The sequence below is a fragment of the Stigmatopora argus genome, chromosome 1 (genome assembly GCF_051989625.1).
Source record: "Stigmatopora argus isolate UIUO_Sarg chromosome 1, RoL_Sarg_1.0, whole genome shotgun sequence".
NCBI classification, from domain to species: domain Eukaryota; kingdom Metazoa; phylum Chordata; class Actinopteri; order Syngnathiformes; family Syngnathidae; genus Stigmatopora; species Stigmatopora argus.
Window position 1 is genome coordinate 24416659 of NC_135387.1, and position 12881 is coordinate 24429539.

General features: G+C 44.2%; 1 protein-coding gene across 2 annotated transcripts; it reads right to left on the reverse strand.

The window, feature by feature from the left end:
- Positions 1-3478: 3478 nt before the first annotated feature.
- On the reverse strand, positions 3479-12374 carry csrnp2 (cysteine-serine-rich nuclear protein 2). 2 transcript variants are annotated; one of them, XM_077612261.1, is made up of 6 exons: positions 12098-12374; positions 11769-12015; positions 8447-8617; positions 8108-8370; positions 6258-6554; positions 3479-4999 (listed from the first exon to the last, which is right to left on the reverse strand). In XM_077612261.1, exons 3-6 carry the CDS (start codon positions 8604-8606, stop codon positions 4409-4411), a joined length of 1311 nt encoding a protein of 436 aa, XP_077468387.1. In that variant the 5' UTR covers positions 8607-8617; positions 11769-12015; positions 12098-12374; the 3' UTR covers positions 3479-4408. The 2 variants fall into 2 exon arrangements, with proteins under 2 accessions (XP_077468387.1, XP_077468379.1); XM_077612253.1 differs by having other exon boundaries at positions 11769-12029.
- Between the last annotated feature and the right edge of the window lie 507 nt (positions 12375-12881).

The window sequence follows — 12881 nt, forward strand, 5'->3', positions numbered from 1 at the left end:
ACATTGGAAATAAAATTAAAAAGTGTCCTTTCTTCTCAGTGATTTTGTCTGTATTTGTATCTGTTGATGTTCCATGTGTGTACTTCCAGCATGTGATGGGTCGCAAACGGGCTAATTTGAGCAAAAATATTCTCAAGTAGAAAATAATCGGTGATCTTTGTGTTGTTTCGGAAAAAAAGACGGGTTTCAAACAACCAACACTGTTTTCACAGGTACAACAGTGGAACAGGAAATGAGGCAACGCGTTTGGAACATTTTTTGTTTGCACAGCATGCTGGGAACACGACCTGTTTTGCCTGCAAAGCGCAAACAACTGAGATGTCAGCAATAAGGTATTTGCTAAATGTACCGTGATGGCAATTTAAGACTTTTTACATGATTCCGACTGACCATCCATCAGGGAATAAGACACACGGACAGGATGTCGTCCCACTTCCTTTCCCAGATTCGTGAAATGTTGTTTTGCACTACTTCATTCTCGTTTTGTTGGACATCATAGATCATAAAAGTGGGCTCAAATACTCTCTATCTATCCTCAACAGCACACCTCTCATCTCATTTTACGAACCGCTTAATCCTCACTAGGGTCGGGGTGATGGAGCCTATCCCATCTGACTTCGGGCCAGAGGCGGGGCATACCCTGAATTGGTGGCCAGCCAATCGCAGGGCACAAGCAGACATACAACCATTCATGCTCACACTCATACCTAGGGGCAACTTAGAATGTCCGATCAGCCTACCTGTTACGTCCACGGGAGACGTCGTGGCGAGGTAGGAGGGATTAGGACCCAGTCGCGGGGAAGTAGGTGAGGACGAGGCAATTTGTGCTCATAACAACAACTTTAATAACTTAAGAGGGACCTTACAAAACAACAAGGACTTGTGAAACGAAACACGAAACCAAACCGGGCTAGGGAGAACAAGTGGAATCGAGGAGCAAGGTAGCGTGGCTGCATGGTAGGGAATCTACGCAGACGATCCGACAATGACACTAAACTCAGTGGCGTTTAAATACACAAATCAGGGACTAATTATGAATCACGCGCAGCTGCGCGAACACAACGGCAGGGCAGGAGGTACAAACGAGAGTGGGCAAAACAGCAGCAAGCTGCTCCTAACACTACCTTGCATGTCTTTGGAATGTGGGAGGAAACCGGAGTACCCGGAGAAAACCCACACAGGCCCGGGGAAAACACGCAAACTCCACACAGGTGGACCGACCTGGATTTGAACCCAGGTCCCCCACTGTGAGGCCAACGCTCTCACCATTCGTCTTTTGCATTCTTGTTCTTCTCGATACCTTCTGTGGCTTTTCTTTGGGTAGTCCCTGTCATATATTGAAGACATTCACATGTTCCTAGGTGTTATTCGTCAATATATATGTAGTAATTTTCTGCTCCAAGGTGTACCTAGCCCACCTTTTGCCAAAAGTCTGCTAGGATAAGCTCCAGTTCACCCGTGACCCCAACGAAAACCGGATTTTATTGACGCCGCACGTAGGAATACAATATCGCAATTCAACCATTGACCTTTGGAGCCATGCTGAAAGCCATCTGGGAAACTAAAAGTCAGTGTGGGGGGGTAAAGTGCCAAAAAATATACATCAAAGTATTTCATCTTAAAGCCTCCTCAGAGGTTCATCAGGAGGAATGTACAGTTTCCGCCTTTGGATCGCAAGGAAGTGAAGTCATTCCCTTTAAAATGGAGTACGTTCACATAGTGTACAGTTGCCCACCGCTGTTAAATGTGCGGGGGGCCGATGTGAACACATTCGCATCCTACGACCCTAACGTCAGGCAAAGGGCCAGACACTGAGCTAATGGGATGGTTTTTATTAGTGAGCTTCAAGCTATATTCTTTGTGTCGTTCGAGGTGGGGACATCATAAAAAAATAATAATGGTATCATTGTAGCAGGACTACTTTTGGGCCTTAGCTCAAGTGTGACGACACTTGTAGAAAACACAGTCTGCAGCAAGTCTTTACTGCCCTTGACTGGCAGAAAAGAGTACTGCACCCCGACGAAGCCAAAAATGAGGTCATTTGGTCCATTACAATGTGTCAAAATAAAATACAGATGATCGGAAAAAAGAATGTATATTTCCTCCATTCGTCTCTTAATCAAATAACTCGAACGTAAATTAGTCATGGACTGATATTGATTGCCATATTGCAGAAAAGTCAACATTGAAACATTGTGAAGTGAACGGACGTCTAATGGCGTCCATCGCAGCCAATTAGTTCATATTCAGATATATTTTCATTAAATTAAGAGTGAGGTAATATTGAATTCATTTGAATGCCACTTGACTTTTTTTCTAACTGAAAATTAAAATAAATGTAACAATAGCTAAAGCAAAATGCAGGAGCAGATTTAAAACTCAGGTGTGTTTTGCTCGTCTCTCTCCTCCAACACACCTGAATTGAATAATTAGGCTCATTACCAGGCTTCTGGAAAGGTTGCTGACTTGATTATTTGATTCAGGTGTGCTGGAGGACCGGAGTTGGTGAGCCCTAATTTAACACACCAGGGCAAGTGACTATGTTTGAAATTTAAACAAAAATAAAATACAGTTTTATATCGTTTTAATTTTTACAGAAATACACAATAGCTACTTTCCCTAACAATAATATTGTTTTGAATTATTATAATGTCATTGCCTTTAACTCTGAGATAGAATGGTCATTTAATTAAATTGATAAATTAAGATGTGGGTACCTTGTGGTTGAGGGGTTAGCGGGTTGGCCTCACAGTTTTGAGATCGAGGGTTCGATTTCAGGTGGGTCCTCACTGTGTGGAGTTTGCATGTTCTCTCTGGGCTTGTGTGGGTTTTCTCTGGGTGCTCCAGTTTCCTGCCACATCCCAAAAACATGCATGCTAAGCTAACAGATAGCTCTAAATTGCCCCTAGGTATGAATGAGTATGATTGATTGTTTGTCTCATTGAGCCCTTCGATTGGCTGATCAATTCAGGATAGTCTCCAGCACCCCGCACGACCCTTGTGAGGATAAGCAGTGGGGAAAGTGAACAAACGCATTTCATTCATTCCCTGCCTTTGAGCGACGCCAGACGTCCAATCAATTATGGCTTTGTTGTCAGCGGCAGGCATTGAGAAAAACGTGATCTGACCTACACAGTGTTGAAATGATCATCCGTTTTTTTCTTAAATGTGCACTTTATTGTTTTTTTAATACAAAAAAAGATGATTTTGTCCACTTATAAGGAACAGTTTGACGAGAGAGGCTCTTCTAGGGGTGTTGCCAGCCAGCATTCCAACAAGCACACTTATCTTTCGCACAGTCGTACGTATACTTGTGCTGTGGTCCCAGATAATCGCCATGGCAAACATGAACAGTCTCATGCGCCGAAAGGGAGACCACAAAGACGAGTCGTCCTCTCAAGAGGCTGAAGACCACCGCTTTGGTGGAAATCGCTTGGAGTGAGACTAAAAAATTCAAAGCAAATGTTCACACAAAACGCATACGTATCAGCACATCCAAAATAAAAGATGATTTTAGTGTTGGCTTGGATTTTTTTCTAAAAGATATTTAAATAGCGAAAAAGTTAAAAAGTCACAGACAAAATGTTCATAAGTAGCACAAAAAAATCATCGCAATCTCATTTTTTTGACCTCCTGGGTGAAGAGAAATCTTTCACGCGAGCATCTTCCCAAAAACATATTTCCTTAATAATATGCTTCCCACGAACCCTTAAATACAGAACATCAATGGACACATATGTAGGTACAGACACTTATCAAGCTGCATCACACAATGTCACATTTTCCTTTAAATGCTCTTTTCTTCATCGTTATAAATCTCTTCTTTCGGAGATGGTGCAAAAATTTCGGTTGTTACACAAAACTAGTATAGATAGATATAGAAGTCGATTATTTGTGTGCAGGGTTGAGCTGACTGAAACGCAAAAAAACTGAACCCATGTGATTACAAGTCGACATTCTCCAGCGCGCACACACACACACACACACACACACAGATGTAATAATATCACAGGCATTGCATGACTACACAAAGACGAGCAAAGGCGTTGTGGCTCTGGCCGCCAAACAAACGCTCGTACAGTACATGAGAAAACAAGTATTTTCCAGGATTATTAGGTCAGTTTACGCCGTCATTTGGCTTGACTGCTGCGTTACACAGTTTAGCGATGCCGCTCATTTTTTTTTCTCTTGGATTCCTCCAGAGTGAGCAAGTAGGATCTCCTCCTACATTTTTTTTGTTTGCATAAGGCCGTGTTCGCCACCCCAACGCAATTCACGAGGACAGTCAGGTGACTGCATACCGTGACATATCATTGGGTGATCTCCGCCATTGAAACAGAGATGGACGCGGAATGTCTTATTACTTCTCAGACGTGATTTGTGCAAAATATCTGCGGGGAAGCTCCGACTAAACGTCAGACGGGGGCGGGTCCGCCGCCGCCGCGTTTTCCTCTCCGGCCTCTTGGGGGAGCTCTGATTGGTCGCTTCGCTCGTGCCCTCCGACGGCTTCTTGAACTTCCTCCCCCGCCGGCTCCAGGGCGGAGCACAGTTGGTAGTAGTGAAGAGGGGCGGAGCCACCGAGGTCAGCCGGACTCTCCTCTTCTTGGTTAATGCAGACCACGGCGGTCCCGGTGGGGAACGGCCCCTGCAGGAGAACTTCCTCCACCCGCGGCTCCTCGGCTCTCCTCTCCTGCTCCTCGGCGCTCTGCAGGTGCAATACGGCCGTTTCGTTTTCCCGCTCGAGGACGTCCTCCTCGCGCGCCTCGCTCTCTTCCGGGCGCGGGGACGAGGGGCACGTGGAGAACGGGGAAGGCACGTGCTCCGACTCGGCGTAAGTCTCCCCGGGGACTTGTAGCAGCAACCTTCTCTTCTCCAGGTCCAACTTCATGATGGTGTGAAGGTAGTGCGTTCGGACCCGCAAGGGGTTAAACTCGACGCGGCCCGCTAAATTGCCACAACCATCTCTGGAGCACCCGCATGGGAAGGACATTCGATCCACCTGAAGGGGGGAGGGGGACACATGCTTCAATCTGGGTTGACAAACTAGATAGGTCCAGGTTCACATGTCAATAAAAAAAAGAGGATTTTTTTTACTTTAATTTTTTGATTTACAACTAGGCGGCCTGGTGTGCGAGTGGTTAGCGTGTCGGCCTCACAGCTCTGGGGTCCTGGGTTCAAGTCCAGGTCGGTCCACCTGTGTGGAGTTTGTGTGGGTTTCCTCCATGTTTTTAATTGTTCGAATTCACCACCTATGCTCAAAAAGTACCTACCGATCCGTGACCGGACGTTTGGTCGCCCGGGTGAATATAATTTTGAGAGCTGGTTTCAACAGTAGATATTTAGATATTAAACTCTCTCTCTCATGAATATAATTTTAAGAGCTGGTTTCAACAGTAAACTCTGTCATGTTGTCAAACGTCCGGGCGACCAAATGTCCGGGCGACCAAACGTCCGGGCGACCAAACGTCCGGGCGACCAAACGTCCGGGCGATCAAACGTCCGGGCGACCAAACGTCCGGGCGACCAAACGTCCGGGCGACCAAACGTCCGGGCGACCAAACGTCCGGGCGACCAAACGTCCGGGCGACCAAACGTCCGGCGACCAAACGTCCGGGCGATCAAACGTCCGGGCGACCAAACGTCCAGGCGACCAAACGTCCAGGCGACCAAACATCCGGGCGACCAAACGTCCGAGTACACTACCGATCAGCAATAAAATGTGACATTATTGTGTACAGTATTGTATGGAGTTGTTAGCTTTGAGACAGACGGTAGCGGCTAACGGCGGAGTAGAGAGATTTGACACGTTCGGTTCGCTACACTTTTGTGACACTACGTAACATAAGATAAACTTTAAATTTAACTTAAATGAACTTTGCTTACTATACACACTTAAAAATGTAACAGTTTTTCCTTTATCCATATTAAAAGAAGCCCATCCCTCGTCATGAATATCACTGCCACTGACCAAATCACTATCAGTGGCACCGACAGCAATAGACATCTAATCCACATGAATTGTGATCGAAAGGTCACGACCGGGTCCCCAATACCGTATTTTCCGGACTATAAGTCACGCTTTCTTTTCATCGTTTGGCTGGGCCCGTGACTAATACTCAAGTGTATTTTTAGAAATACAGCTTTCATTTTGCGAAAAACTGTCATGCAATCCCAACTATAAAAGCACCACAAGCATAACATGAGTCCAAGTAGGGGACTTTCGGGAATGAAATTTGTAAGGCGACCGAGCACGTTACCTGGCATTTGATGCCAGCCTGGCTGCAGCCACAGTGGCGAGGGTCGCAGAAAAGACGGCAGTCGCAGCCGCATTCCTCCCGAGACAGGCGGATGGCTCGGAGCTCCGCTTTCTCCCGGGCGTCGATGCGAGCGATGCCGGACGCTCGCAGGAGGGCTCGGCGCCGCTTGGTGGGCAGCGGCTGGAGGAAAAAGCAGTCATCCACCTCCACGGCGTCCACGTCCAGGTCCTCGTCCGACACGTCATCCAGAGTCAGCAGTTCGGCTTGGGCGCACTCGACCGTGCCATTCCGGGTCAGCTGAACGGGAAAACCGGTTGGAATTAAGAGCGTATATAAAAAAGGGAGCAGGTAAAATAAATATAGTTATAGAAAAAGCCTTGCGACTGGCACCACAAATTCTTTGACACTCTCTTTTGAAATAGATGACCGTATCGGCCGCATTGTCTTGCATTATGGCGTTTCGTCTTTGTCACCTTGCAGTTTCGTGCATGTCGTCTTTTTATGCATATAAGCCGTACCCTCGATTCAGTCATCATTTTTTTGTCCGACAAATGCTGCTTATATGCCAGTAAATACGGTAACATGTTCCGATCATCGCTGTCTATCGTTCCTATCTAATCATCTTTTTTGGGGGGAAGTGAACTTTCCCCACAATGCTTAGCACGGTAGAGAGCGGTGTGATTTTTCTCGGAAATAGCGTTCTCTACGGTGGGTGCTGTGAAAAATAGGCACGTCTTTCTAACATAACAACACCAAAGCTTGCAAACACATGTATTAAAATAAGTGTGAAGACTTCCGGCATGCGCGGGCAAAAAGAGGGCTTTCTGGGTAATGAAGTATACTCGTAACCTCCCCACCCCTCTCTCTGTCCGTCTCTCTCTCTTTCCCCTTCGAAATGTGTCTAATTTTACTTCTATTAAACACATTTTATTACTATTAAACCACTAGTTATGTGTTACTTTGTTAATAGATGGCGAATTAGAAATAAAACATTTTTTTCCAATCCAATATCCAGTTTTTTGTGTTTTTTCAGAGGGTTGGAACGAATTAATTTGTTTTCAATTCATTTCAATGGGAAACGTTCGCTCGAGTTACGAAAAGCTCGACATACGATCTCAGTCCCGGAACGGATTAAGATCGTATGTCGAGGTACCACTGTATATGGAAATTGCATCTCTAAGCGAGTGTGACGAGTGATCAATCCATACAATTGTATGAAATCAGAGAGAGTTTCAAGCCATTATTCCATCTTGTCTTTTTTCCACAATAATTTATATAATTACATTTGTTAGCATCATATTTTAAGACTACTACCATCATCAGTAGAGGAGTAATGTGGTACAACTCCAAATTTCAAAAACATTGAGAAATGAGATTTTAAAAACAGCACCAATCTAACATGTATGTTTATTAGGTGAAGCTAAGATCGAGGGTTCAATCCCAGGTGGGTCCTCACTGTGTGGAGTTTGCATGTTCTCCCTTGGCTTGCGTGGGTTTTCTCCGGGTACTCTGCTTTCCTCCCACATCCCAAAAACATGCATGCTAGGCTAGCTGGTTGAACACTCTAAATTGCATGTAGCTAGGATTAGTTGTCCTTTGTCTCCTTGTGCCCTGCGATTGGCTGACCACCAATTCAGGGTGTCCCCAGCCTGGTGCCCATAGTCAGCTGGGATAGGCTCCAGCACCCCCCACGACCCTAGTGGGGACAAAGCGAATGATAAAATGAATGAATGAATGAATAAAAACACCCCACCACCGCCAAGTCCGAGTTATATCTGTTTTTTTTTTTCCTTTCATTGGGCTTTTTTTTTTGGCTAGTGCGACTTATAAAGAAAAATAGGGCATTTTACCTTCAGTTTTCTTGCGTTGAGCTTCTCCTGGCGCAGGTGCTGGCGTAAGGTATGTCGGTGACTGCTCTCCTGCTCCCGAGCAAACTCGCCTAGCGTGTAGTGGCGGATAGACGAGTGGTTGTGGGCCATGCCCAGCGAGCTGCCCCCTTGGCTGGGCACGCTGGTGAAGCCCTGCCTCCGTGGGAAGTAATACACCGTCACCGCATCGAAACGCACCCGCTTGCCTCGCGGCGACAGCTTGTGCTGTCGGAGGATCGATGTGGCTAAAGAGAAGAAACGTTTGGGGATGAAAGCGGACGGTGCTTCTTTTCCCGCACTCTTTTTTGTTTTCATTCTTACGGGTGAATTCGGTCCTGGAAGGCGGGTTGAGGCTGTCGCAACTGTCAGCGCTGTCGCTACTGGAGATGTCATCGTCGGAGTGTTTAGGTGTAGAAAAGAGAGAGCCGTTGTCCACCTCTTCATATCGTCGTTTCAGGCTGAGGGATGAAACTGCCTCCATGGAAACTGCGTCTGAGGGGACAGAGAACTGCGGGTGAGCACCAAGGCAAAAAAAATAATAATAATAATAATAATTTTGCTGCGCATATTTCCTCCCAAACCCTAAAAACATTCATATTGGCCGGTTAAACACTCTAGTTAGCTGGGATAGGCTCCAGCACCCCCACGTGAGGATAAGCGGTTCATAAAATGAATGGACATTTATGCAGTTTGAGGACAATAAGTGCAGCGTGCAAAAAATAGAACCTGGGTGTCTGCAAAAAGGATGGGACAGTTTTCTAAATTCTCATCATTGACTGTGGGAAAACTCCGCCCATCTCCACTCCATTATTATGACTAGTGACCCATCCTGCGTACACCTTGGACATGTCGCCACACACCAGTCAAAAAATTGTTCACGCGAATGGACAGAGAGTTTGACTTTTGGCTTATGCAGCGATACAGTCGATCCGCATGACAGACTTGGCACAAGTGTTACGCCGGCTGCTCTTCCTGACAGAACACACACATGCGGGAATCAAACCCGAGCCACCAAAACTGGTGTAATTCTTCCATTCTTTGCTAAAAACCCAAATAAATAAATAAAATCTAAATAACGCCTTTCATTTACAAAAGCATTATGTACTGTATTTTCCGGAGTATAAGCCGCATTTTTTAAAAATAGTTTGGTAGGCCTGTGACTAATGTATGTATTTTTTTTTCTTCTCCGACCACCGACAGGCTGTTATGATTTTTTTTAGGCTATAGTTCTTTGAAAAACTTTTATGTGACCAAATGGCCACTTAGGCAATTGGATTGGATAATTCTTATATTTTATTTATTATATAATATTTAATTTAATAATAATTATTCTTAATTTTACTATTGTGACTTTAACGTGTCTTTGTTCTTGATTTTTCATAAAATAAAATAAAATGCTCTCCAAAAAAATGCGACCTATATTGTTTTTTCTTGTTCATTTTGTATTCTTTGGCTGGAGCGACTTATAGCCTGAAAAATACGGAAATATGAATGATTAGGATACATTCAACAAAAAAACAAAATGCACCACACAAAGACACACCGTGCAGAGGATGCTCTACATTACTAAACCACTGATGATAAAAATACCAGCATGAACAGCAAGAACAGGTCCATTTGTCTACATTTTCCTTTCCACGACTTTGGTTACTAAACTACTTCTGCCTACAAAACACCTTTGCAAACTGCAAGTGGAATTACATTTTAACGTTGACGAACTGGATGTACACTAACGAAACCTAGTCTGCATGCTTTTTCATAAATCATTTCGGAGGTGAATTAGAGTGTTTCACATTACATGACAAAAAAAAGTCATCCTTTTGTACCTTTTGAACTTAAAATCTGCTTGTAAATAATGATTAACAGTGTTTTAGAACCACAGCACGTTTTCCTTATACTGGCATTCCTTTACAAAAGCCTTGAGACGGGGTCGGACAGAAACCACAGAGATACAATAGGATATGCTTTTGTGTTGTCTCGGTTCTTCGTTCAAAAACATACAAATGGCTGTAACAATAGTGCCAAGGAGGATACCAGAAGAATCGTTCCATGACGGATTGGTGGAGACGACTGGGAAGGGCGGTTTGACCCTAAGGGGATTACTTCAAAGGGGGAAACGTGTCATTTGTGCGGAACAATTCCTCTAACTTTTCCGAGATTTTTTAATTATAGGTGTTATGATGGTGTCAATGTCAATTTGGAGTCGATTATTTCGGTTTTTTTATTATTTTCTACCAGTATTTTAGATTGGGCGGTGTCCCACCATCATGTTAAGTAGAGTATTGCAACAAAAGACATAGCAGGACTGGTATTTATAGTAATTAATACGTTTGGCCATAGTTTTTTTAACTTATGAAGGAATCAGATTTGAAAAATCCGAAGTTTTCTTTACTTAAAAAAAAGTGCATTATGTAAAATTGACCGTACAAAAAATACTAAACTATCAATTGATTATTCATTTATTTATTTTCTGAACAAAAAGGAAGCCTTAGCACCCAGCGAAAACCCACGCAAGCTCAAGAATAACATGCCAACTCCACATAGAAAGGTCCAGACTTGGGATCGAACCCTCGATCTCATAACTGTTAGGCCGACACGCTAACCAAAAGATTTTCTGATAAAAAGTGTACAACTTTAGTTAAAACATATTCCTAAATACTTTCTCAATCATCCCAAAAATGTCGGTTGACCCTTGTTGACGTGCTAATTGATAAAGACATGATAAATGACAGCAAAAACGCTTCAAACAGACCTTTTACAAAGAAACTACTGGCGGCCTGGCAGTGGGGGGACTTGGGTTCAAATCCAGCTCAGTCCACCTGTGCGGAGTTGGCATGTGCTCCCCGGGCCTACGTGGGTTTCCTCCGGGTACTCCAGTTTCCTCCGACATTCCAAAAACATGAATGGTAGGCTGATTGGACACTCTAAATTGCCCCTAGGTATGATTGTGAGTGTGAATGGTTGTCTCCTTGTGCCCTGTGATTGGCTGGCTACCAATTCAGGGTGTCTCCCGCCTCTGGCCCGAAGTCAGCTGGGATAGGCTCCAGCACCCCCCGCGACTTTAGTGAAGATAAAGCGGTTGAGAAAATGAGATGAGATGAAAGAAATGACTTGAAGATATTACACAGAATTTTTAAGATTTTGACGGGTCACGATTTTGGCAATAGTTGATCCACAGCCATGCTAAATACTGTTGACATTAAAAAAAAAAATGCAAACCAAGTAGATTACTGTAAAGCGACCTAGTATTGCAGCATTGTTACCGCATTTAAACCCCCTGGGGAAGCTGTCAGGAAGTGTGCAGTAATCATTCACTGGATTTCCGAGTGGAATGTCCTGTGTCGCCCTTTCCCACCCACTCCGAAGCTCTTCAAGTTAAAACACTTAGTTAGCATTATGAAATACGGAAAGACCAAATTATGTTATTACGCGTCGGTTTGTGCGCCTTATCACAGATTGACACCATCCCATAACCTATTCATAAAGGATGAATGGTCCGCATGGATGCTGATAATGACGGTGCAGTTCAAAGAATATTAAACGGGATTAGCATTGTACAACTGCGAGGTTTTCTGTCGATATTAAATGACTGTACCGATGCTAATTTATGCTACACGTAAAGAAACAAGCCTTTTTTTCTTACCTGGGTGATAAACAGGGAGCTTGAATACAAGCAACTCGTGCGTCCTTTCAGATCATGGATTATTTTAAACACCCACTTCGACTCCTTTTGGGTGTTTTGACCAGCAACTCTGGCTTTTAAAGTGGTTGTCTATGCGCAGCACTTCTTCTGGGTGACTGGATGAGGCTACTTGGGCTCCATAGTCATTGTTCAAAAGAGGGGGGGTGCTGCTGCTGGTGGTGGTGGGGGGCGAGGGCGAGCCGCAGCCCTTTTCAGGATAGACTTTAAAGGACATTTAAATGGACAGGCGGTCACGTTTCATTTCGGCGTCGAGTGACAATTTTTCTTACCGGGTTAAAAGTGTTTTCTAGTTGTTTACAGAGGGCGTTTAAATGGAGAAAAGCCGCTGACATCTAGTCTTGGGTGGTTTTTCGTCCTCTACTCAACCCCCCCTCGCCGCTCGCACACTCACGGGGCAGGGAACGGTCCACACGGCCGAGTTTTGTCGGTTCGTTTGCTCGCGCAGTACCCTCGTGGGCGACTTTTGGGGCGAGAAGATGTTGTTCTTCGAGCCGGTCTCGCCGCCCCGGCCGGCACCGGTCACGATGATTTAACAATGGCAGAGCAAAATTCTTCACTGCTGCCGTATATATAGTTGGCGTGACGTCACATGCAGCCTTTGCGCCCAAGGAATTCTGGGATATTGTGTGTTGGATCTCTTTGTTTAACAGTTTTTTTTGTTTTTGTTTTAAAAAAAAAACCTTACTGGCTTAGCAATATAAAAAGAAAAAACAATGTCGTTTCGGTTCAAAAACTCCTTTCTGGGAGATTGGTACGAGTTAAATGATTGCAATATTACCGTTATTATTAATGCCTGTATTGTTGACTTTTTTACAATTAAAATTAGCAGTCACAAATGTATATATATTTTTCAATTTATAGTTGTTTACTTTTTGGGGGAGTTAAGATAGGAAATCCAAAATGGAAAACTTGGCAGGGACATTCAAGTTTATACAGATTTTTTTGTTTAAAGTAGCTTTCTAAAAGTAGCTTTTATCACATACTGGAATGGTTTTCCAGGAACTTTGTTTTCTCAATTGCAAATATTACAAGGCAAGGCACTCAATAACTGAC

Coding starts and splice junctions, on each gene's coding strand:
- csrnp2 (XM_077612261.1), bottom strand. CDS start 8,606: ATGGAGGCAGTTTCATCCCTCAGCCTGAAACGACGATATGAAGAGGTG. Junction 8,371..8,446: donor TTCCAGGACCGAATTCACCC/GTAAGAATGAAA, acceptor TCTTCTCTTTAG/CCACATCGATCCTCCGACAG. Junction 6,555..8,107: donor TCAACGCAAGAAAACTGAAG/GTAAAATGCCCT, acceptor TTTCCCGTTCAG/CTGACCCGGAATGGCACGGT.